Genomic DNA, 24,684 nt, shown 5'->3' with positions numbered 1-24,684 from the left:
TCCATAGTAAGGTCCCTCGAAGAGGACCAGAGTGCAATACCTGGGGGACACAGGTGCCACCTCCAGTTAGACCCCATACACGTGGCATCTGTCCCAGCGGGACAAACAAGTAACAGATATAACAGATCTGATAGAGATGACGGGCGGACACCGGGTATGAGTGGTGAATCTGGCACTGGTGAGGATGGTCAGGTTCCAGGTAGATGATGGGAAGCTGACACAGTGCAGACAGAACAGGGACTGAACTGGATGTAGCAAGAGTACATACTCGTTGCTCCGGCACTCTCCCTATGGAGGAGAGGCCAGAAATAGTAATCAGTGCGCTGCCATTGGTTAATTGCTATTTTAAAAAAATGAACGCTGTCCCTTTAAGAGACCAGAGGGAAGCACGTGCACGTCCTAAGCATTCTCCCTGAAGGCCTGCTGGCAGCATGCCATGAAGTGGGGGAAGCAACAGCAAGACGCCGAAGGACAGACAGAGCATGAGGATCCAGACAGGGACCTCGCCGAAGTACAGGGGCAGCGTGGAGAGCAGGAGCAGGTGAGGGACCAGAACTGGGGGCAGCACCAGAACCGGGTGCAGGGCCAGAAATGGGACCAGGTGTAACCAAATGCATAGGCTGCAGCCAGTCCCAAATCTTCGGCGCCAATCAGTTGCAGCAACATAAGGTTCCTCGTCTTGTCGGCCAGTGCCGAGCCCAAACGCCGGGGACTTATAGTCCTGTAGCCTCAAGATGCCGTCTCTCCTCCTGTAGTCCTCACAAATTCTCCTAGAAGCAATACGCCTGTTCCTCTATAAAATATCTGCCCAATATTGCTTCTCAGCTCATCACAACAGGGACTCCACAGAGCTCCACAGTCACACAGCTCTCAGGAACGCACTGTATTTGCTCCACAGCAAGGCCTCAGGCTCCCAAGATGAAGGGGTTGCAGTAAAAAGTCTCCTACAGCATTCCGTCTCCTTGCTTCTCACAAGCTGCTCCACACACACAGTGTCTCTCTGGGGAGTCTCTCTGATTCTGGAAGCTTCCTTGCAGCTCTAGACAACCAACACTGGGCCCTACCCTCCAATACACACAGACTCCCGGGCACTCACAGCACCTGCTCTTAGCTGCAGCAGGCAAACACCACAGGGTCCTAGTGCTCTCATGGTTTAATCACAGTTCACCCCCTTACATGCCACCCCACTAGAGGTTGTAACAACCCTGCCGGCATCACTGCATTGCCTCCCATCCCCCACCAGCCTTACTCACTACTCTGGGCCATGCTGTGAGTTCTGTCTGCTGCCAGCTTCATGCTGTATGCCTCTTGCCTGCTCTCAGCATACTTCCTGGCTGTGTGCATAGGGGGCGGTGCCGGTACTCTCTGGTTCTTATGGTATCAAAGTCCACCTGCCTATGGTGTTCCCATCCAATTACCAAGAGGCCTCTAGTATTTAGGGCAGCTCCACCTGGTGGAAGCTGCCTGAGCAATGTCTTTACTCAGTCAATGTCTTGCTGCTGAGTTGCCAGGTCCTGTCCTGTCTCTGCCTGCTCTGGGGGCATCATACCCAGATCTGTTTCTCTGTGCTTTGTGTCATGTTTTCCGCCCACCAGGAGGCAGGATATCCTGGTCTCTGTATCCCTGTCTCTGTGCCTTGTGCATTTCTCGCTCCACCCACCAGGAGGCAGAATATCCTGGTCTGTGTCATTGTTCCTGTGTATTGAATTGTACCTTGCCTTGTCTGAACTCCATCCTATACCTGTGTCCATCTTATTCCTACCTCTGTGCCTTGCTCTGTACGTTGCCTAGTCTGAACTCTGTCCTATACCTGTCTGCTTTATCCCAGTCTGTGGTCTTTCCTTCCCTGCTCTGGGTACTCTTGTCTTTACTCCGTCTGTCTAGCTGCTACTGCAGTTCCGCTCCGCTCTGCTCCGCTCTTGCTGCTGCAGAACATTTTGCTGCAGCTTCTCTCCGCATACTTTGTGGTTCCGCCTTGCTTCGCACCTGCTGCTGCAGAACCTCTTGCTGCAGCTTCTCTCCGCATACCTTGTGGTTCCACCTTGCTTTGCTCTTGCTGCTGCAGAACCTCATGCTGCAGCTTCTCTTCACATACTTTGCGGTTCTGCCTTGCTTCTCACTTGCTGCTGCAGAACCTCTTGCTGCAGCTTCTCTCCACATACCTGTGGTTCTGCTCTGCTCTCCTTCTCTGTGGCACCTGCTGCTGCCGAACCTCTTGCTGCAAAAGAACCTCTTGCTGCAAACTGCAGTATCTCCCCGCATACCTGCGGTTCAGCTCTGCTCTCCTTTTCTGTGGCACCTGCTGCTGCAGAATCTCTTGCTGCAAAATGCAGCTCCTCTCCGCAGCCTTGTGGTTCTATCCTGCTCCGCTACTTGCGGGTTCTACCCTGCTCTGTTGCTTGCAGTTCTTCTCTGCTCCGCGATCCTGCGGTTCTGCTCCGTTTCCGTTCCGTATCCTGTGGATCCTTGTCCTACCCATCTGTACTGGTTCCTGAACCAGTTCCTGCATCTTTTGTGTGAACGGTTCTCTACCTGTTCCCTCACACCATTTATATCTGTCTATATTCCGTCCTTCCTGAACCACTTCCTGCACCTCAAGTGTGAACAGCCCCTACCTGTTCACATATCCTACTCGTCCCAGTCCATGTCTCTGTGTCCCTGTCCTGTCACTACCAAGTCAGTTCCTGCCTGCCCATGCCTCAGTCGTGCCTGCCTGCCTGCCAGTGCCTCAGTCGTGTCGTACCCGCCTGCCTGCCAGTGCCTCAGCCATGCCCGCCTGCCTGCCAGTGTCTCAGCCGTGCCCGCCTGCCTGCCAGTGTCTCAAGCCGTGCCCGCTAGACTACCCGTCATGTCAGTTTGTACTAGCCCACACCTGCTTGCGGTATCCAGTCCCTCAGTGGGATCAGCAGTCACAGACAGACACCACCCTGGAGTGGCACCTGGCAGCTACCTGCCTCACAAGCCTGACCTCACCATCAGAGGCTCCAGTGAACATCAAGGTAGCTGCTCAGTTAGGCCCCTTTTTGGGTAGTCTGGTTTGTGGTCCAGTGGGGCACACTCCCCAAAGCTCGCGCAAAACAGTCAGGGGGCGAGCGTTACAGTTTGCTTTTGATCTCGGAGCGAGATTAACTTTTTTTTGCTAGAATGGGCAACCGAATAAATTTACCCGGTCTGAAGTCCGATCCTTCATTGCTTCACCCACCATCGTAATCTCTAATGAGCTGTTTGCTCAATTTGAGGCTAACCTTCCTAAAGTTGAACCCCCTCCGGATCCGTCAACATATGATAGGGATCCTAAGCAGTGTCATGTCTTTTTGTGGAGCAATGCTTGTGTTACTTTAAATGGCATGCTCCCTTCTTTGCCACTGATCGGGTAAAGGTAGGATTGCTAATGTCCTACCTAACAGGAGATGCCTTGGAGTGGCTTTACCACCTCTGGGAAGCAGGGAATCCCATCACCTCGAGTCTTCTGGCCTTCCTGGTGGCCTTCTGCAAAGCCTTCGATAAGCCTAGTACAGCGTCTACTGAAAAATCTTCCCCCCAAGCTTCCAGAAACTGACCCGAATTAAGAAACCTGTAGGTAAATTGTCTCATCTACCTGTGATCGCCCATGACTCACCTGTTCCACAGCCTGCCAAGGCGGCCTCCCGTGTAAGATCCAAGAAGTCTAAAAAAAAAGGGGGCTGGCAAAGTTGCAGCCGGAATCTTGTCTTGTGAAGGAACATCCTGACGGTCTCTGCCCTGTGAAGCTTTAACTCCAAAACCCTGGGTCAGTAGGAGAGACTGCCCTGGGTGAGAGTACTTCCTCTTCAATAACATCAATGACAGTTTCTCTGCCTTCTGGGAGTTTTAGTGTGTTTAAGTCACCAGTCATACGGAGTCGGTGTGTGGTCTCTGTTTTGCAGCTCCAGAAATCGGCATGGGCGTTGTCTACAGATGGCCGAGCTCTATTCAAGAACAGTCTAGTCCTGCAAGGACAACTACAGCTCCAAGTCAGAGCACTGTACACGAAGAAGATAGTCTTCCATTTGCTGTCTGGTATGCCCATGGGTCATTCTGAGCCAGGAATTCCTGTACCTGTTCAGGTCTGGAGACCCAGCAAGGTGCTTCGGTTGAAACAACCAAGTGACAAGAGGTGTCTGGTTTCCTTGCATCAGAGTCAGTCAGCAATGTTGTCTTCTTCATCTGCTCTGCTAGTCATCGAGTCAAGGTGTTATGACGTCTCCAAAGAAGGGGAAGCGATGGCATTCTCTTCACATGTCTCCAGCGACTATACCAGTGATCTGCTCCCAGCAGCATCCCTGCCTCTTGATTATATTCCCCTGGATAGCGGACTGAAGATGGGTCCATAGTGTGTGCCTTCAGCGCCCATGTGGCCAGTGAGTGAAGATACCAAGACAGAGGGCTACTCATCCTTTAACCCGAAAGAGGTGGTCCAGTTTTTTTAGGGTAACAAGCTGAAGATGCTTCCTGAATGTATGCCTTCTGCTTCCATGTGGACGGTTGGTGAAGATCCCAAGACAGAAATTTGTTCATCTCTGCTTTCCACCAGTCTAGAGGAACAGGCCCAGGTCATTGGGGAGGTTGACCCCATCAGGCACCAAGGGACTTGGCACTCTGATTCCTGATGGCATGCCTACTTCACCTTACCCGAAGGATGTCGTGTCGGCCAGGACTGTGTTTGGTCCCATACTCCTTCTGCAGGTGTATTGCCAACTGTTTAGCAATAAGGTTCGGATACGGCTTTAAAGAAGGCACCACTTGGATATGACACAATTTTATTATACAATGAATAATTTAAATGATAAAACACCAAATTAATGGAGCAATTACGGGAAACAGAAAATAGTATGACATTGCGTATACTTATATATTAAAACTACAGAGGTTTTGATACATATACTCACATAAGAAAGAAGAAAAGAAAGAATCTTCACTAGGGGCATTTACGTCATCTGTCCGGAAATACTTCAGCTGGAGAAGCGGTCGGCGAAGACAGAGAATGCTTCCTAGGATCTACACTGTGAAGAGCATCTCCTTACACAGGTCCACAAAAGCTTCTGCCTTCAGTGACTGCTTCACCAGCTTTTATAAGCTTTAAACAAAGGTTTACACAATATAATATTGTGTAAACATGATAATACACCAGTCAGTTGTCTGATGTTCCAATCACATGACAGTGGCCAGCTATCATGAATAAATAACATCAAACAAAACTTAACACTCTTCGGACTATTTACTCCTGTCCTAATATTTACATATGATAAGAGTAAATCATACACCAGAACAAAATTTCCAATAACATGCTATGATCAGAACCCTAGCACAAAATATATATATTTCAGACTACAGTTAAAGAGATCTTTAAGATTGAATACACTATAATGGGTTTCAGATCGCCAACTATATTCCTGGTTCTACATTAGGCTTTCCCAGCCATATTTCTATGACATTATGTACAATAATGTGCAATTGTCTATATGCCTAGTCCACTTTTAACCCCCATATGCTTTAAGACGCAAATATAAGGTGATGCCTGGTCAATATACTCACACCATTCACTGCTCTTAAAATTCAAGTAAGTCAACAGCGTACACAAAGTTTAATTCTTTCCAGTAATCAAGATTAAACATACTATTTCAACAAGCATTGTCTTTTAGTATACTCAACACTAAGGCTGCATCTCAATAGCCATTGTGGGTCCGACCTCATGAACCCTGGTTTTCAAGAACTGGACATGAGGCCTTCAAATGCTGACATTTCAGGTTCCTATATTTCAATATACAGTAATTTCAATATGGACTCAAAATAGGCATTTTTTATATAATTCACACTACAGCAGGTCATCCTGGCAGGCTTGAAGAAGAGGGGCCGTAAAGAAAAGGGTACTGTAACAACCCTGCCGGCATCACTGCATGGCCTCCCATCCCCCAACTGCCTTACTCACTATTCCGGGCCATGCTGTGAGTTCTGTCTGCGGCTGGCTCCATGTTGTATGCCTCTTACCTTCTGCCTTCTATCTGCATACTTCCTGGCTGTGTGCAAAGGGGAGCGGCGCCGGCACTCTCTGGTTCTTATGGAATCAGTGTGCACCTGAGTACGGTGTTCCCAGCCAATTACCGAGAGGCCTCTAGTATTTAGGGCAGCTCCGCCCGGTAGAAGCTGGCTGAGCAATGCCTTTACTCAGTCAGTGTCTTGCTGCTGAGTTGCCAGGTCCTGTTCTGTCTCTGCCTGCTCTGGGAGCTTCATACCTAGATCTGTTTCCATGTGCTTTGTGTCATGTTTTCCAACAGCCAGGAGCCAGGATATCCTGGTCTGTGTATCCCTGTCTCTGTGCCTTGTGCATTTCTCGTTCTGCCCACCAGGAGGCAGAATATCCTGGTCTGTGTCCTTGTTCCTGTGCATTGACTCGTACCTTGCCTTGTATGAACTCCATCCTATACCTGTGTCTGTCTTATCCTTGTCTCTGCCTTGCTCTGTACGTTGCCTAGTCTGAACTCTGCCCTATACCTGTGTCTGTTTTATCCCAGACTGTGATCTTTCCTTCCCTGCTCTGGGTACTCTTGTCTTTACTCCCTCTGTCTTGCTGCTACTGCAGTTCCGCTCCGCTCTTTCTGCTGCAGAACCTTTTGCAGCAGCTTCTCTCCGCATACCTTGCGGTTCTGCCTAGCTTCGCTCTTGCTGCTGCAGAACCTCTTGCTGCAGCTTCTCTCCACATACTTTGCGGTTCTGCCTTGCTTCGCACCTGCTGCTGCAGAACCTCTTGCTGCAGCTCCTCTCCACATACCTGCGGTTCCGCTTTGATCTCCTTCTCTGTGACACCTGAACCTGCACAACCTCTTGCTGGAAAAGAACCTCTTGCTGCAAACTGCAGTTTCTCTCCGCATACCTGCGGTTCCGCTCTGCTCTCCTTTTCTGTGACACCTGCTGCTGCAGAACCTCTTGCTGCAAACTACATCTCCTCTCCGCAGCCTTATTGTTCTATCCTGCTCTGCTACTTGTGGTTCTACCCTGCTTCATTGTTTGAAGTTCTCTGCTACGCAATCCTGCGGTTCTGCTCCGTTTCCATTCCATATCCTGTGGATCCTTGTTCCACCCATCTGTAGTGGTTCCTGAACCAGTTCCTGCATCTTCTGTGTGAACAGCTCTCTACTTGTTCCCTCACACCATTTATATCTATCTATGTTCCGTCCTTCCCGAACCAGTTCCTGCACCTCCATTGTGAACAGTCCCTACCTGTTCACATATCCTACTCGCCCCAGTCCGTGTCCCTGTCCTGTCACTACCGAGTCAGTTCCAGCCTGCTACTGCCTCAGTTGTGCCATCTGCCTGCCAGTGCCTCAGTCGTGCCCGCCTGCCTGCCAGTGCCTCAGTCATGCCCGCCTGCCTGCCAGTGCCTCAGTCGTGCCTGCCTGCCTGCCAATGCCTGTCGTGCCCACCTGCCTGCCAGTGCCTGTCATGCCCGCCTGCCTGTCAGTGTCTCAGTCATGCCCACCTGCCTGCGTCTCAAGTCGTGCCCGCTAGAGTACCCGTCATGTCAGTTTGTACTAGCTCGCACCTGCTTGCAGTATCCAGTCCCTCAGTCGGATCAGCAGTCACAGCTAGACACCACCCTGGAGTGGCACCTGGCAGCTACCTGCCGCACAAGCCTGATCTTACCATCGGAGGCTCCAGTGAACACCAAGGTAGCTGCTTAGTTATGCCCCTTCCAGTGTAGTCTGGTTTGTGATCAAGTGGGGCCACATCCCCACACTCACACCAACCAGTCAGGGTGCGAGCGTTACAGAGGTTGGCGTCCCCGACATACCTTCCCACTCAAATTCATCCTGAGCATATCGCTGGGGTGGTATTCCTGGCGTAGTCTAGTTCTCCTGAGGCCTACTCCAACAGGCGCAGCCCCAGAGGGAGCGGAAGCCTCTTCAGTGAGGGTGTGAGTGAGGTTGCCTCCTCCTGCAGCACGGCGTTCTGTGACAGAGCATCAGGACCAAGCAGCTGACCTGATGCTCTCTCCACAGCAGGATCCACCACATTCTCAACACTCTCTTCACGAGGGGACAGATTCGGCAAAAGTGGCAAGTAAGCAGGCGTGGGAGAAGGCACACCATCAAATTCAAGATCATTAAGAGTACCCATCCTTTGGGACGTGACCTCTGGCTCCTTGGGAATGGGAGCCGAATCTTCAAACCAGCAACGTTGTAGAATGTTTCAGTGCAAATTATGGGTTAGCCCCCTGTCCACACCGGCTTGACCTCGGACACGGGAATTTCAGGATTCACCTGTTTTTTTTATCAGATACGGAGTCGCCTCCCATCAGTCACTCAGCTTTCCCGACCGTTGTTTTGCCCTCATCAGCACTATCTCCCAGTGAAAACATCTCTGTTTGCACGGGTCGTGTGTCCCTATGGGCCACCTGACGAAGACGATCACCCACCACCTGATGCACCACCCTCAACCACCACTGGTGTTCTCGTACCCATTCGGATGCAGTCTGAGGGGGATTGGAGAAGTGATCCAGCATGTTCAAATCCTCAATGTCTCGGCCGGGTCTCCCAAACATCAACATGTGGGGTGAATAGCCAGTAGTGCTGTGCACTCTACTATTGTAGGCCCACATCAATTTGGGGAGATTACTCCTCAGTAATAATAGGGTCCAGACTGATGATCAAAAGAATCTGGCTAGACTCATTGGAACATTTGATGGGCAATCTGAAAAGGGTTTACCAGGTTCTAAAAAAAATCTAGGGGGTTCTTCTAGCGGACCCCAATGTAAGTCAATTTTTCTCGGCCAGACCAAGTATTACATATAGGAGGGGTCGCTCGATCGGGGACCGACTGGTCCATAACCTCTATCAAAGATCAGGTAAGGTGGGTACCTGACTCGACAGGAGGCCTCTAGGTTTCTACAAGTGAGGAAATTGCTCTAGATGTGGTATGATGACTCAGGGTAAGACCTTTTGTAGTGCGGCCAATGGTAGGACTTTTTTCATTAGAGATTTTGGAAACTGTAGGTCCATGGGCTTGGTATATAAGGCCACTTGTACTTGTTCCATGGACTATGTTGGGAAAACCAAAAGAGAACTTAGGGTGAGGGTAGGTGAGCACTGCAGTGACATCAGGAATAAAAGGGACACTCCAGTGGCTCGCCATATGAATGAGGTGCATGATGGTCAATTGAGTGACATCACCTTCACCATGATGGAGCTGGTTAAACCCAAAGTAAGAGGAGGGGACCTGGACAGGTTAATCCTGAAAGGGAAGGCTGAGTGGATTTTCAGATAATTCCTCTTCCCAAAGGGGCTGAATGAATACTTCTCTTACACGTTTCATTTGAATTGATTATGCACCTGTTTTGTCTCTCTTTGTCCACTTAATTGATGATATGCTATGTTTAAATGCCATATTATTACATGTTTTTTTACATGTCCCTACTAGGGGTTAAAACATTGGTATCAGTTGTTCTTTAGTATTTATTGTTTAATTATTTATATATAATCAATGCACTTTCTTGATAATGATAGATTTTGTATCGAAAAGACTATGCCCTGCTTCTTTTATGAATGGTGGATATTAGGTCTGAAGTGGGGGATTTCCTCTATGTTATACAGTGTATTGCTCTTTCCTGTTGTTAGTTTCCGAGCGTTCCACAACCTGTCAGGTGCTTCATGCTTCATAGGCATGAGCAGGATGTGACGTGTGCGTTCCACATGGTGGATACCTGGTCGTCCGGAAATAGGGAGGCAGAAATGACTTCTTGGACCACACAGTGCATCCTGTGAGCGGGAGTTTCATCTCCGGATATTACAGCACGTTTCTTGGTGTACCGGAAATAAGGCATTGGAGCGCATGTTAGGGGTGAGACTTTTTGGTATATCTGCAATGTAGCATAGTTTTATGACCCGGTAATGTCGCCAGCGATTGATTGGGTGAGCGGAGATTATTGAGGTATGCTTAATTGATGGGGGTTATTTAAGTCCACCCTGGAACTGCCGGTGTATGTCATCATCCATCATGGCATCCGGCATCTGTATCTCTGTAACCTCCTGATGAACAGTGCTATTGACGAGGAACTGTATCCGGGTGCATCTGAATCACGATAAGTTATGCTCCAAAAGATCTTGCAGCCTTTGTACAGCAATACGGCACTGGTTTAAGTTCATTTTCTATATTGTGGGACTTTAATCATGACTGCAGTTGCCATTGTGGGGTTCATATGTTCCCTTGACTGAGAATGAAATACTGAATCCATCTTATGAAGTCATTACTGTGGGCTTGTATCAGATAATAATTTTTTATAACGGATGATGAGATGGAGCACAAATCATGGTTCATGATGTCTGATATTTGAAGTATTTATATGTTTATCAGATACCCTTTGGTAAATCATCTTTAGTTCCAAGACTCTCTTCAGCTCTGCCCTTTAACATACTGTTGTCCCACCATTGTGGTAAGGCGTAATAGGGCAGTAAGAGATAGTCTACATTGAGTGGGGGCACCAAAAAATCATTCTTTAGGGTGCCAACCTCCAGTCAGGTAGGGGCAATCATAGGCCTACTATAGGGTATCTGTTAGGCTCGTCTATTTTGGGTATATTCTCGGCATATACCTTTTTTCACTGGGTAGTTGTATTTTAAATTGAATCATTAAAGGTTTTTTAAGGGGAATACATGTGCACATACTCACCAAGTACTCATCGTAGAAACACAGCATGAGGGTATGTGCACACGTTGATGATTCTATTGCGGATCTGCGGCAGATTCTGCTGCGGTGTACAGTACCATTTTATCCAAATATATAAAAATATAAAAAATTATATAAAACAAAAAACGCTGTGCACATGCTGCGGAGAAATCTGTAGCATAAACAATGCGGGTTCATTTCCGCAGCATGTCAATTCTTTGTGCAGATCTGCAGCATTTCTGCACCCATTGTGCACAAGCCCTTGTTCACTGAGGGCTTTTGCCAGAAATGCGTTGAGATGTATCCACAACCTATATCTTTTAAAATATTTGAAATAAATTTGAGGATTTTATCTATTTTTGGGACTCGCCAAAATCTCTTTCTTATTCAGCCGCCATCTGCATCTAAAGCCCCCGTTACACACTGCGATATCGCTAGCAATATCGCTGTAAAGTCACCGATGTTGTGACGTTGCAGCAATATTGCTAGCAATATCGCTGCATGTGATACTTACCGCCGACCGGCTCCCCCGCTGGTTATCGCTGATCGCGTGAGAAGCTGCTGGACCATTTCTTGTCGTCAGCTTCCTGTGGCGCTGACGAGCGGAGCCGGGCGGGAGGACGCAGGATCGCCGCGTCTGACCGGTAAGTAGCGATCCCCGTCCCCTGCGATGTCGCTGGTGAGATCTGCCTGTGTGGCAGCTCACTAGCGACCACCTAGCGATGCACCAGCGATCCTGACCGCGTCATATCGCTGGTCGGAATTGCTGGTGCATCGCTAGGTGTAACGGTACCCTAACAGTCATGGGTGGAGCTAATCTTCATGTGTTGCTGTTAACCTGTTAAATGCCATCTTTGACGGCAGCATTTATAACATGCAACTGAGGTGTGCAGTTTTAAACTCCCAGCGGTCATGACGTGATCTTAGGAGTGCCAGTGGATTGACTCAACAGCTGGGATTGTATTGAAGACCACCATGCCTGTCATGACAGTACTTCAAAGGAGATTTGTGATTTTTATTACATAAAGCCATAATAACTATAATATGGCAGTGTACAGTATAAGCAATCAGAGGATCTCAGGTTCAAGTCTGCTAAAAGGACTAAAAAATACAGTAAAAATTAAAAAAAATTAAGAAATTTGAAAAAAAATAAATCACCCCACCCCCTCTTTTTCCCTATTTAAGGGTTCTTTCACACTTGCTTTTTTTTGCAGCGCGTTTTTCCCGCAAAAAAACGCATGGAAAAAACGCATACAAATGCTGCGTTTTTTTCAAGCATTTTTATGCACATGCATGAAAAAACGCAGCGTTTTTATGCGTTTTTACCGCGTTTGTGTTTTTTTCCAACATTAGTTGGCCCCTCACACTAACCCAAACCATGACTTTACTAACCCTAACCCTTAACCAAACCCTACTAACCCTAACCCTTAACCAAACCATACTAACCCTAACCCCCCTTAACTAACCCTAACTCTAACCCAAACCCCTAATTTCCATTGTCAAACCAATGGTCAACAAAAAAACGCATGCGCAAAAAAATGCATACATGAGCATGCCAATGCGCACATATGAGCACCCATAGACTTATAATGGGTGTCTTGCTGTAAAAACAAACGCATTGCGCGCGCATGCGTTTTTTTGAGGCAAGTCAGACACCCAAAAAATGCAACAGGATGCATTTTGTGCGCCAGAGCACACACCACAAAGAAAACGCATGTGCGTAAAAACGCATGTGTATGCGCACATAAGCGCATCCCATGCAAAATATAGGGAAAAAAAGCGCATGCGTTTTTTAGCGCTAAAATACAGCGCAAAAAAACGCAAGTGTGAAAACAGCCTAAACACTGCAAAACAATGCCATAAGAAATGATCAAAACAAATCTACCCCAAAATTATATATATAAAAGTGTGAGCTTGGTAGATGGCGCTGTGAATGCGGCCTAACTGGGCTTCCCCATTTTCTTTAATATATATGATAATTTTAACTATTCTAATGAGCAAAGAATTACAGGAACAGATCTGTACGCAGAGACAGGGCTTCATTATACGTTATTACAGATATACCTTACTGACACCTCCAATTATCTAGCAATCTGGTAGACTTGAAATTGCTTTTAATACATAAAATCTCAGATTTTTCATGACTAGCTACCTCTATGGATGTTTTATTTACATGTAATACCAAATTTATTGCAATTATTTCTGCAACTGAAAATCAGTTTATGGTGAAATTATGTTCTTTCCATTTCTGGATTTTGGCCCCAACAGTGCTCACTGGAACCTTCAGTAATTTTGACATTCTTCTGTAACCAATGCCATCAGGATAAAGTAGCACTCTGTAGAGCTATAGCATGAAAACTTGAATTATATGAAATTTGATCTGCATTACTGATCAAGAAAATTACATGCAGCCGCACACTCCGGTCCCGAGTGCCAGCAGCAGTGCCGGGTATTGATGAGTTTCTCGCATTGCACTCGCAAGTGTGACCCCGGCCTAATTTGTATCCTCTCTTAGGGAGAAGCCTACATTTATATGGGAAGATGACATATGAATTGGCCAATTTATGCACTCTCAATTCTCAATTTTTCTAATTTTCTAGAGTGGTAGTCCAATTCAAATTTCATGTTCGCATGCTATAAAGTGCTTTTTTTTGTTAAGTTATATATGGAGATGGTTACTCTGAGCAAGCACCTGTGCACACCCGATTTCTGTTTGGAAGTGTTGGTCAGTCTTTTGATATTTACAATGCAATCAGTATGCTTTGCAACAATAACGTTGCAAAGGTCTTGAGGCAGCTCAGTGGTTTTACCCATCATTAGATGTTTCTTGCTACACCTTTTTATTGGCCATCAGTTGAACCAGCTGATAGATTTTAGCTGGTGTCATGACTTTTTGCACTTTTTTCTTCATGTGTTCATTACTTTTTCCCTGTCATTTCTCATTGTTACACATTGCTTAATTTATGGACATCTATGGTCTGATTTATTTGCCTGTGTGGATTGGATGGGTTGTTACGGACAGCTGGTGAAAATTTCATGACAATAGCACCTTTAGAAATACACTGCTCAAAAAAATAAAGGGAACTAAAATTACACATCCTACATATCACTGAATTAAATATTCCAATTACAAATCTTTAGTCATTAGATAGTGGAATGCATTGACAATAAAACAAAAATGATCAATATAAATCTAAATTAATATCCTATGGAGGACTGGATTTGGAATGATACTCAAAATAAAAGTGGAAAATCAGATTACAGGCAGATCCAACTTCAGTAGAAATGTTGCTAGACAAGAAAATGACTCTCAGTAGTGTGTGTAGCCTCCACGTGCCTGTATGACCTCCCTACAACACATGGGCATGCTCCTGATGAGGCGGCGGATGTTCTCCTGAGGGTTCTCCTCCCAGACCTGGATTAAAGCAAGTCAACTCCTGGGCCGTCTGTGGTGCAATGTGGTGTTGGTGGATGGAACGAGACCTGATGTCCCAGATGTGCTTGATTGGATTCAGGTCTAGGGAACAGGCAGGCCAATCCATAGCATCAATACCTTCATCATGCAGGAACTGCTGATACACTTCAGCCACATGAGGCCAAGCTCTGTCATGCATCAGAAGGAACCCAGGGCCCACTACACCTGCATATGGTCTCAGGTTCTCATCTCGGTACCTAATGGCAGTCCGGGTACAATTGGCTAGAACATGGAGGGGGTGTGCAGCCCTTCAAAGAAATGCCTTCCCACACCATTACTGACCCACCACGAAACCAATCATGCTGGAGGATGTTGAAGGCAGAACGTTCTCCACTGCATCTCCAGACTCTGTCACGTGCTGTGTGAACCTGATCTCTCATCCATGAGGCGTACAGGGCGCCAATGTCAAATCTGCTAATTTCTCCGTTCTATGGCAAATGACAATCGCCCTGGATGTTGTTGAGCTGTAAGCACAACACCCACTTGTGGGATGTCAGGCCCTCATGGAGTCCGTTTCTGACAGATTGGGCAGACGCACGAATGTTAATGGCCTGCTGGAGATCACTTTTCAGGGCTCTGGCACTGCTTCTTGCATAAAGGAGGTATCAGTCCTGCTGCTGGGTTGTTGCCCTCCTATGCCTCCCTCCACAACTCCTGGTATTTGCTCCATGTTTTGGACACACTGCTGACAAACACATCTACCCTTCTTGCCAGGTTGCATTGATGCGCCATCCTGGAGAGCTGCACTACCTGAGCAACTTCTGTGGGTTGTAGACACTGACTCATCCTACTGTACCTCTAGGGATGAGTGCAATATGAAATCGACCAAAACACCAGCTAAAAAGGATGAGAAATGTTCTGTGGTGACCTCATGCAGAACCACTCCTTCATTGGGATCGTCTTGCTAATTGCCTATAATTTGTACCTGTTGTCCGTTCCATTTGCACAACAGCAGGAAAAGTTGATTCACAATTGGTGTTGCTTCATAAATGGTCAGGTTGATTTCAAAGACATGTGACTGACTTTAAAATGTGACAAAATTTTGTTTAGGTGTTCCTTTTATTTCCTTGAGCAGTTTATATTTACTTAGAAAATTGGTGATGTGTTCAATACTTATTCCACCCACTGTATATACAGCAGTCTGTGTCTCCTATGTTATGTATATACTGCAGACCTCCCACTTCTTGCGTTCAATAAATTTAATGCTAGCAGTGATGAATCTCCCACTGTGAAAAGAGCTGCAGTGTAATATACATCAATGTGCGGAACACTTTACTGCTGCAAACCCTTTATAAAACAGTCAACAGGGCTCTAAATAAATACAAACCTGGAAAAGTAGTGCGAATAGCACCATAATCATAGCTACCTAACATCACACATCTGACCAAAGAGAAGCAGCACCAGCCATCACATTAGGGGTGAGTTAATTAAATGTCTGACCAAATATAGCAAGATAAATTTTAATTTGATAGTTTTGTACAGCCCCAGAATTAGGTTATAAATAACCTAAAGGTACTGTCACACTTAGCGATGCACCAGCGATCTCGACAATGATGTGACCCGGTCAGGATCGCTTTTGCATCGCTAAGGCCTGTTTCACACATCAGTTTTTGTCCAGCAGTCAAGATCCGCCGTTTTGCAAAAAAAACGGATCCGCCATTTTGCTTGGCGGATCAGTTTTTTTCCCCATTGAGTTGCATTACAGGCGGATCTTGACGTTTGGCCATCCGTTGGATCCGTTTTTTACGGATCCGCCAAAATTTTGACATCCGCCGACATGCCTGAACGGAGCATGTAACGCTTTTATAAAGAGTCCGTCAGCACTGACAGTTAAAGGGTATCTGTCACCCCTTTTTTGAGATATCATATATCATTCAATTGTGTGTCACATAAGGATTCTCTTAGTACTTTTGCTTCCCCCTGACCCTGCACCTTTCATGCATAAATACCTTTTTTATATCGGTTCAGATGTATGTAAACTGCCGCTGTGCGGTCCGCTGGGCGGGGCTTATTTACCTGCTCCCCCCTCCCTGTCTTGCTCTACGCATTTCTTCTTGTGTAAAGCAAAGCAGGGAGGGGGGAGCAGTTGAATAAGCCCCGCCCATCGGACAGGACCGTCGCAGTTTACATACATCTGAACCGATATAAAAAGGTATTTATGCATGAAAGGTGCGGGGTCAGGGGGAAGCAAAAGTACTAAGAGAATCCTTATATGACACACAATTGAATGATATCATATGATATCTCAAAAAAGGGGTGACCACGCCATAGTGGCACTGAGCGCCTGTAATTGGTTTGAAGTCCATCTTCTCACCTATCCCACCAAGGACAACATCTGCAAGGAGTTTGTATGTTCTCCCCATGTTTGCATGGGTTTCCTCTGGGTATTCAGGTTTCCTCCCACATTCCAAAGACATACACTGATAGGGAATTTAGATTTTGAGCCCCATTGGGGACAGTGATGATAATGTGTGCAAACAGTAAAGCGCTGCGGAATATGTTAGCACTATATAAAAAAATAAAGATTATTACTTATTTTCTCTCTATAAAGTCAGAGCTCAATCACAGATTGAAGATTCGGGGTGTGGGGTGGAGTTACAGTTTATTTTTTTGTTTTAACAGTCATTTTGTTCAATCCGACCTTAGACTACAATGCGTGGACTGGCTGCAGCGCTCCCAAAATGAGCATGACAGCTTCATATATTTTTAGCAGTCTGTGCTCAGGACCAATTTGCAAGATTAGCCATAATGGAAATATGATGGAAAACACAGGAAAAAAAAAATGCAATGTCCTTCATTGTGGACTTTTTGATAGTGAACTGAGCATTAGAAATCTGCAACTTAACCACGTACAATATGCAAAAGATACAAATGCATCAAACATTATTTTAAGGTCTCCCACTAAATAGAAGACATACTAGGTCTATAGTAGTCTATATATTAGAGTACACTGTACGTGATTTAGAGAACTCAAATGAATGCCAAGTTCCCTTGAATTAGGACTGGAAGGCCGAGTAGGTTTGCAGTAGCTGGAGACATGCCGTGAATATAATGAAGCCCTCACACAGGCTGCTAACAGTTATTGGAGCATCCCACTAGCAGAATTACAGTTTTCTAGGCAAATTTTAAATCCTGCTTGGTTTCAGAGGGCTGTGCACATGTCAATAAAAGCATAAAAAGGTGCTGCCTCAGCTCTTTATAACAGTGAAGGCTGAGAATCCTATCTTACAGCAGCAAATGGTAATAAGCCTGAGAAATGTCAGATTTGCCTGCTTCACTCTGCTAGCATCTTTTAAGAGAAAAATTGATTGCTTTCGTGATGAAATTGGTTTATTAAAAGCAAACCGACATGCAAAAACTAAACTTTTTATTCGATTCTCAAATTTTTAAAGGAACGTTTTTCTTCCAACTTAAGTGAGACGATTAATTCGATTACAAAAAAAGGGAGAAAAATAAAAACAGAGCAGCTCAAACAGTGAAATGCTGTGAATGTACAGACCGCAAACTTCTGCAATTACACACTGTCAAAAAAAGGAGAAGAGTAAGAAAGCACAATATTAATTTAAATGAAAAATAACGCAAAGCTTTGTAGTTGGCCAGATTTCCCCAGGGGCCAGAGAGTCAATGCTTATCAGAGCTTCTCAGAAGAGACAATTTTGATTAATATCAGGACCATCTGACTCAGTCTATTAAACCCCGAAGGAAAGTCTTCAGATAGAAAAGATAGGTCTTTGATTAATAATTCCTCCATATTGTCATTCCAAGCATTTGCAAACTGTATGGCACATCTCCCCACAGCAATCGGAGACACACTGCGAAGGCAATAAGCCCCCGGTCTTTACAAGAGGAATAGGAGCCCCCTGATCAGCTCTGAGCTTATGGAACCTTTAAGTGTGTTAAATGTGGATGTGGGTGGGCATCTGATTGCTCAGCAGCAGCCAATTACTTCTATGGATGCTAATTAAGTCCTGGATAAATGTAATTAAGCTTTCTTGTAAATTAGCATAAGAGGAGAAGGCTCAGGAAGGCAAGTATGAGAGCTAAACATATTTACAAAAAGTTGCAGGCTAATGTACAAGATGTCACATACTAAGTGCTCCTCCAACTCATCTGCAGTAGTAACATGTTCAGAAATGTGTTCTGCAACCTCAGGTCAGACCAAGACCTGCTGCACAGGAGGATGGGGGGGGGGGGGGGGGAAGAGTTATCAATTGTGGCAGCGAGTCTACCAGAAATATTTTGTGATTGGAAAGCTTGGTTTATTATCAATCATAGAACAGTAACAGGCTAGAGAGATGAAGTGAAGCTGCTTGAAGGCTCAGCCCAGTCGCCATTATCGTACTGATGTTTTTCACTGGTCTTTTAGGACGACTACATTTACAAAATCAGGCTCCTTGCGAGGCCAGTTTCCGGATATTCATGATAAGACGTCTTGAGTATTCTTTGTGATCAACTGGTTTCACATCCATGGATGTAGCCTTGATACGGGATTCATCCTTAAAAAGAAATATAAAAAAAATTAAGATAAACGGGCAACTATGAAAAAAATATCCATGTTAACAAAATAAAAAACAAACCTTTACAGACTGCAGGGCATACAATGCACCAGGAATTTCCAAATAAATCCCTGGGCAACTGGCAGCCATTTCCATTTTGCCTCAGGTTCCCTCTTATTTCTGAACCAAAACATTTCCATATTCCAGTGATTAAAACACAAGGGATTTTTGATGCTTATACCATAAATGGAAAAGTACAACTGATGGGACTGTGCAGCGGTGGGTTCACACATGGCGTATTTTGACACCATAGTTTCATCTGCAGCAAAATGCAATTTAACGTGGATGTAAAGTGTATGTAACAAACAGATTTTGGTGCAGATTCACAGCAGTCAAATGCATGGAGCAAAATTACTCTTACAATTCAGCATTAGAGATGAGCGAACGTGTTCAGATAAGGTGTTAGTTTAGCTTTAGTTCCCAGTCTATATATTTGGGTTAGGGGCTGTACACCAAGTCCAAAGTGCCCAAAAAGGGGAATAGAGTATGCTGAATAGTGACAAGCAAACGTGCTCGCATAAGGTGTCTTCTGAGCCTGCTCGAATAGAGTATCTTCGGCGTACTTGAATACTATCTTCTAGTCCCAGCGACTGTTCAACAGCCGCAACACATGCAGGAAACAATCCCCGCATGTTTTGCGGCTGTCAAACAGTCGTGGCGACTCGAATATAGTATTCGAGCACGCCGAAGATACTCTATTCGAGCAGGCTCAGAAGACACCTTATGCGAGCACGTTTGCTTGTCACTATTCAGCATACTATTCCCCTTTTCGGGCACTTTGGACTTGTTGTACAGTCCCTAACCCAAATATATAGAGTGGGAACTAAAGCTAAACTAATAATACTAGTATGCAAAATTGGGTAGAAGACCTAGCTGATCTCTCTGGTGTGGAGCGGAAGGAATAGGACAACCTCGTCAGTAGTAAGCCCAGAATTCTTTAATTTAACGTCATGTACAGGATTTAGCACACTTTACGCAAGGTAAAAAGTATGAGCGCCTCCTAAGACTTGTGCTTTTTTAATTCCCCCTCCCCCACCCTGCCTAAATATTGGTTTTACTTGGGTCTAAAGGTTTAATATGCAATAGTCTTTTCAAAAGGAAGAGAACTTATCTCTGGCACCACCTACTGAATTTAGCAATCCTAAAAAGTATATCGACCCCCAGAGCTTCTCACCTAGCTAAATCAGATCTCCTGCTTTGCACTGAAAAGGGGTAACAGCCCGAAAACATGTCTGCAAGTGGAGTTTTTGGTTGACTTCTTATTCTAACTCATGTGACAAAGCTCGTTAAATGGTCGATATTGACTTTTAGTATTGCTACATCTAATAGGGGTCGCCAGAGATAAAGTTGCCATCCTTCTGAAGGAGATAAGTGCATATTTAAATTTCCAGAGGAGCGCTGCATGGCCTATACATCTCCTTATACTGGCTTGGCACTCTCCGCAAGGAGAAAACGTTCCAGCTTAAGCCCTTGGACTAAAGTCCTCTACTTTTATAGCATTTTTAATTTCTCTGAATATTTTCCTCAATCTCTGGTAGAAAGCAGCCACATTTTACTATTCGTTTGCAACACCTTAAAAAACCCTTACATTTGAATGGATTCAACTATAAATGGATGAATAAAATCCATTAGTCCACTATATCACGGCAATAACCAAGACCGATATGGAAAATATCCAGAGCACAGTGTTTTTCATATTATTTCATCCCCCAAGGCAGATGCAAATCCTGCAATGTAATTGCCGATACCCGAGCGAGAGGGTAAGCGCACATAGTCCGATACTAATGTACATGTGGGAAAGTGGTTGCCGGTACATGTAGCAACAGTAAACTTGTTGCGGTACATGTAGCAATGTATTCCGGGTAAACTACAAAGCTCCATGCTTGGAAGAGAATAGGTGCTCTGCCAAAGACAAAATGAAGATGACAAAATGAAGATGAAAACTTGAAATGAAAGTTCCCATTACGATAGGCAGCATGGGGTGCCGCTCGGACATCATCCCGGAGATCACTGTCAATCTAAAATTAAGTCTTTAACTAACTGAAATGTGAAGAGGTGAACTGTACGTTACTTGCTCCTAAGGCTCACAGTTTGCTTTGTTAACTTTATAGTCATACAGCAGATATTCAATATTCAGCTCAACAAAGAGCTCAGAAAGGCAAATGAATCTGGATCTACAAAAAATTACACATCACAGAAAAACAAGTAAAAGCCCTGATTCTTCACATTTAATGTGCGGGTTGAGAGCCACTTTGTTTTCCAAAGACTTAACAAGTGAGCAGTGGGAGCTATATAACTAGCAGGCACATTATAAAATAAGGCCTTTTGTGCCAGCACCTAGGAGTCGTACTAGCACAGTGTGACGAGGTATAATTGATGTATATCTCGGCCCCCTTTATTATATTACAGTGTTTTGAGAGTCACATGCCTCGTTATGTAATGCAATCCAATGAAGAACACAAATTACTGCACAGAAACCTAAAATAATAGGCCATGGGTTAATTGAAAGCAATGCTCAAGGTTTCGTAACGCCAAAAAACTTATACTTCAACAGTAAAACGTGACATGGGATGAGATACCATCATTTCATACATAAGCAGCCTCCAAGAATTCATTGTGCCTCTTAGGAATGATAAAGGCCTCATTGTGGTATACCCTTGTACTATCACAGCCAGGGGCACTGTTACACGTGAGCCATAATAAACACGGCTGCATTTTAATACACAAGCCACGCTTACGACAGAGATGCCGATTCATTTTTGCCGATTTTCCCCACAGAAGCCATATTCAGCCAAGGGTCTGTCCTGTAGTATTACGTCACACCTGTCTGATCTGGCTCATAAAGGGGTGTATGCATGTTCCCCAAAACCTTCCCAGACCCTATGATGCATAGATGCGCTTAAAAGGCATATGGAAGAAGGGTTCCTTTTAAAAGGGTTGTGTTTCGTTAGGACACTTTGCAGTCAGTGGCTTGCAGGCTCGCGAGTTTCGTCAAAATACACATATTGATTGAGAGAAAAAAAAATGGTTTAATAAACTGATTTGTTCAGCCAGCAATGTGAACCAAAAGATCCATGTATTCATGACATGAGGGCTCTCCTACAACCCATGGACAGTTTTCCCAGTACTGTGGGGTAAGGAGGCCACAAAACAAATACATACTGGGGGAAATTTATTAAGACAGCTGCAAAACATGCTGTTCTTAATGTAAAGCACGCTGGCAGAAGAGGTATCCGATTTATGAGGAGGTGCATGCCTCTTACCATCTTCACGACAAATCACTCATGTTTCAATGGCTGGCTCGTGCTTACCTGAACCTATTACCCACCCGCCCCTTCCCGACAGAATTTAAAGGGAATCTGTCACCTCATTTTTGGCCTATAAGCTGCGGCCACCGCCATCAGGGGCTTATCTGCAGCATTCTGAAATGCTGTAGATAAGCCCCCTATGTAACCTGAAAGATAAGAAAAACGAGTTAGATTATACTCTTTATTATACTCTCCGGGGGGCGCGGTCTGGTGTGGTGGGTGTCGCCGTCCGACGCCTCCCCTCCCATCTTCGTATAATGATGTCCTCCTTCTTGCTTCTCCCTCGGCTCCTGCGCAGGCATACTTTATCTGCCCTGTTGAGGGCAGAGTAAAGTACTGCAGTGCGCATGCGCGGTACCTCTCTGACCTTTCCCGGCGCTTGCACACTGCAGTACTTTACTCTGCCCTCAACAGGGCAGATATAGTACGCCTGCGCAAGAGCCACGGCAGAAGTAAGACGTCATTGCTAGAAGATGGAAGGCGCCAGACCGGACCGCGACACCCATCGGACCGGACCCCCGGGTGATTATGATCTAACTCGTTTTTCTTATCTTTCAGGTTACATCGGGGGCTTATCTACAGCATTACAGAATGCTGTAGATAAGCCCTTAATGGCAGTGGCAACAGCTTATAGGCCAAAAATGGGATGACAGATTTCTTTTAAAGGTGTTGTCCAGGCTTTCGAATGCTGACAGTTTGTAATATACTCTCTGTTAGCATTATGCATGGTGTCCTAGATACACAGTCATGTGAGCAGCTGTCTCCTGATTGTGGGCTGCTCACTCACTGACTCGAGTTTTCCTGACTGGCAGAGACTGGTTGAAATCACCTCAGTCTCTGCCAGACCCTCCCCTTCTGCTCCAGCCTTCCTGTGCAGTGCACAGTGCAAGGCAGCAGGTGAATGACTCTGCTTATTGGACGAACCAGGAAAGAAAAGACTTCTATATAGGTGAACATAATGTGCTGTGTGCATCCATCAGTCTCTCCCTCATACATCCACACACACCACTATAGACTGAGGCTCTGCAGCAGCTGAAGAGTATTATGTGGTATATATGTAGATACACATCACCATAGACTCTTCACAGAACTCGGAAGTCGGTGTAATGTGGGGACATGTGAAGCTCTACCACCACTGTGGATGTGATGTGGGGACATGTGAAGCTCTACCACCACTGTGGATGTGACGTTAGGACATGTGACGCTCTATCACCACTGTGGATGTGATGTGGGGACATGTGAAGCTCTACCACCACTGTGGATGTGATGTGGGGACATGTGACGCTCTATCACCACTGTGGATGTGATGTGGGGACATGTGACGCTCTATCACCACTGTGGATGTGATGTGGGGACATGTGACGCTCGATCACCACTGTGGATGTGATGTGGGGACATGTGACGCTCGATCACCACTGTGGATGTGACGTTAGGACATGTGAAGCTCTACCACCACTGTGGATGTGATGTGGGGACATGTGACACTCGATCACCACTGTGGATGTGATGTGTGGACATGTGACGCTCGATCACCACTGTGGATGTGATGTGGGGACATGTGACGCTCTATGGAATATGGGAGGGAAAAAAAAAAAAAGATTACATTGCACTAGTATTAGTCTAGCCTATATAATAGGGCACTGCCAGGTGTACGGAAGGTGATCTCAGATGTATTCCAATAGTAGTAATGTGGTTGGTATTAAAGCCACAACGCAGAAACATACATCTAAAAGGAGTATGGATCCCTTTTCAGTTTCGTTGAACTGTCGAGTGTTCTGGTGTTGAAGCTGTAACGCACATCCTAAAACACATTCATATTATTTGTTACAATCGCTTTACTATATATATATATATATATATATATATATATATATATATATATATATATATATATATATATATATATATATATACACACATACATATACACACTCACTGGCCACTTTATTAGGTACACCTGTCCAACTGTGTGTTAAGACTTAATTTCTAATCAGCCAATCACATGGCGGCAACTCAGTGCATTTAGGCATGTAGACATGGTCAAGACAATCTCCTGCAGTTCAAACCGAGCATCAGTATGGGGAAGAAAGGTGATTTGAGTGCCTTTGAACGTGGCATGATTGTTGGTGCCAGAAGGGCTGGTCTGAGAATTTCAGAAACTGCTGATCTACTGGGATTTTCACGCACAACCATCTCTAGGGTTTACAGAGAATGGTCCGAAAAAGAAAAAAAATCCAGTGAGCGGCAGTTCTGTGGCCGGAAATGCCATGTTGATGCCAGAGGTCAGAGGAGAATGGGCAGACTGGTTCGAGCTGATAGAAAGGCAACAGTGACTCAAATTGCCACCCGTTACAACCAAGGTAGGCAGAAGAGCATCTCTGAACGCACAGTGCGTCGAACTTTGAGGCAGATGGGCTACAGCAGCAGAAGACCACACTGGGTACCACTCCTCTCAGCTAAGAACAGGAAACTGAGGCTACAATTTGCACAAGCTCATCGAAATTGGACAGTAGAAGATTGGAAAAACGTTGCCTGGTCTGATGAGTCTCGATTTCTGCTGCGACATTCGGATGGTAGGGTCAGAATTTGGCGTAAACAACATGAAAGCATGGATCCATCCTGCCTTGTATCAACGGTTCAGGCTGGTGGTGGTGGTGTCATGGTGTGG

The 24,684-nt window shown here is 45.4% G+C and overlaps 1 protein-coding gene across 2 annotated transcripts in view; it reads right to left on the bottom strand.

Annotated features, from left to right (window-relative positions):
• Positions 1–17,464: 17,464 nt before the first annotated feature.
• Positions 17,465–24,684, bottom strand: part of RPA1 (replication protein A1) — a 123,804-nt gene continuing 116,584 nt past the window's right edge. For both annotated transcript variants that reach the window (XM_073565683.1, XM_073565682.1), the window contains one exon: positions 17,465–18,648. In XM_073565683.1, coding sequence (XP_073421784.1) covers positions 18,538–18,648 — 111 coding nt within the window. In that variant the 3' untranslated portion in view covers positions 17,465–18,537. The remainder of the gene's footprint in view (positions 18,649–24,684) is intronic.

This window comes from Dendrobates tinctorius, unplaced genomic scaffold (genome assembly GCF_039654945.1).
Source record: "Dendrobates tinctorius isolate UK_male_01 unplaced genomic scaffold, ASM3965494v1 ptg000016l, whole genome shotgun sequence".
Classification (NCBI taxonomy): Eukaryota; Metazoa; Chordata; class Amphibia; order Anura; family Dendrobatidae; genus Dendrobates; species Dendrobates tinctorius.
The sequence above is the reverse complement of the archived record's forward strand: the minus strand, read 5'-3'. Positions and strand labels throughout refer to the sequence as shown.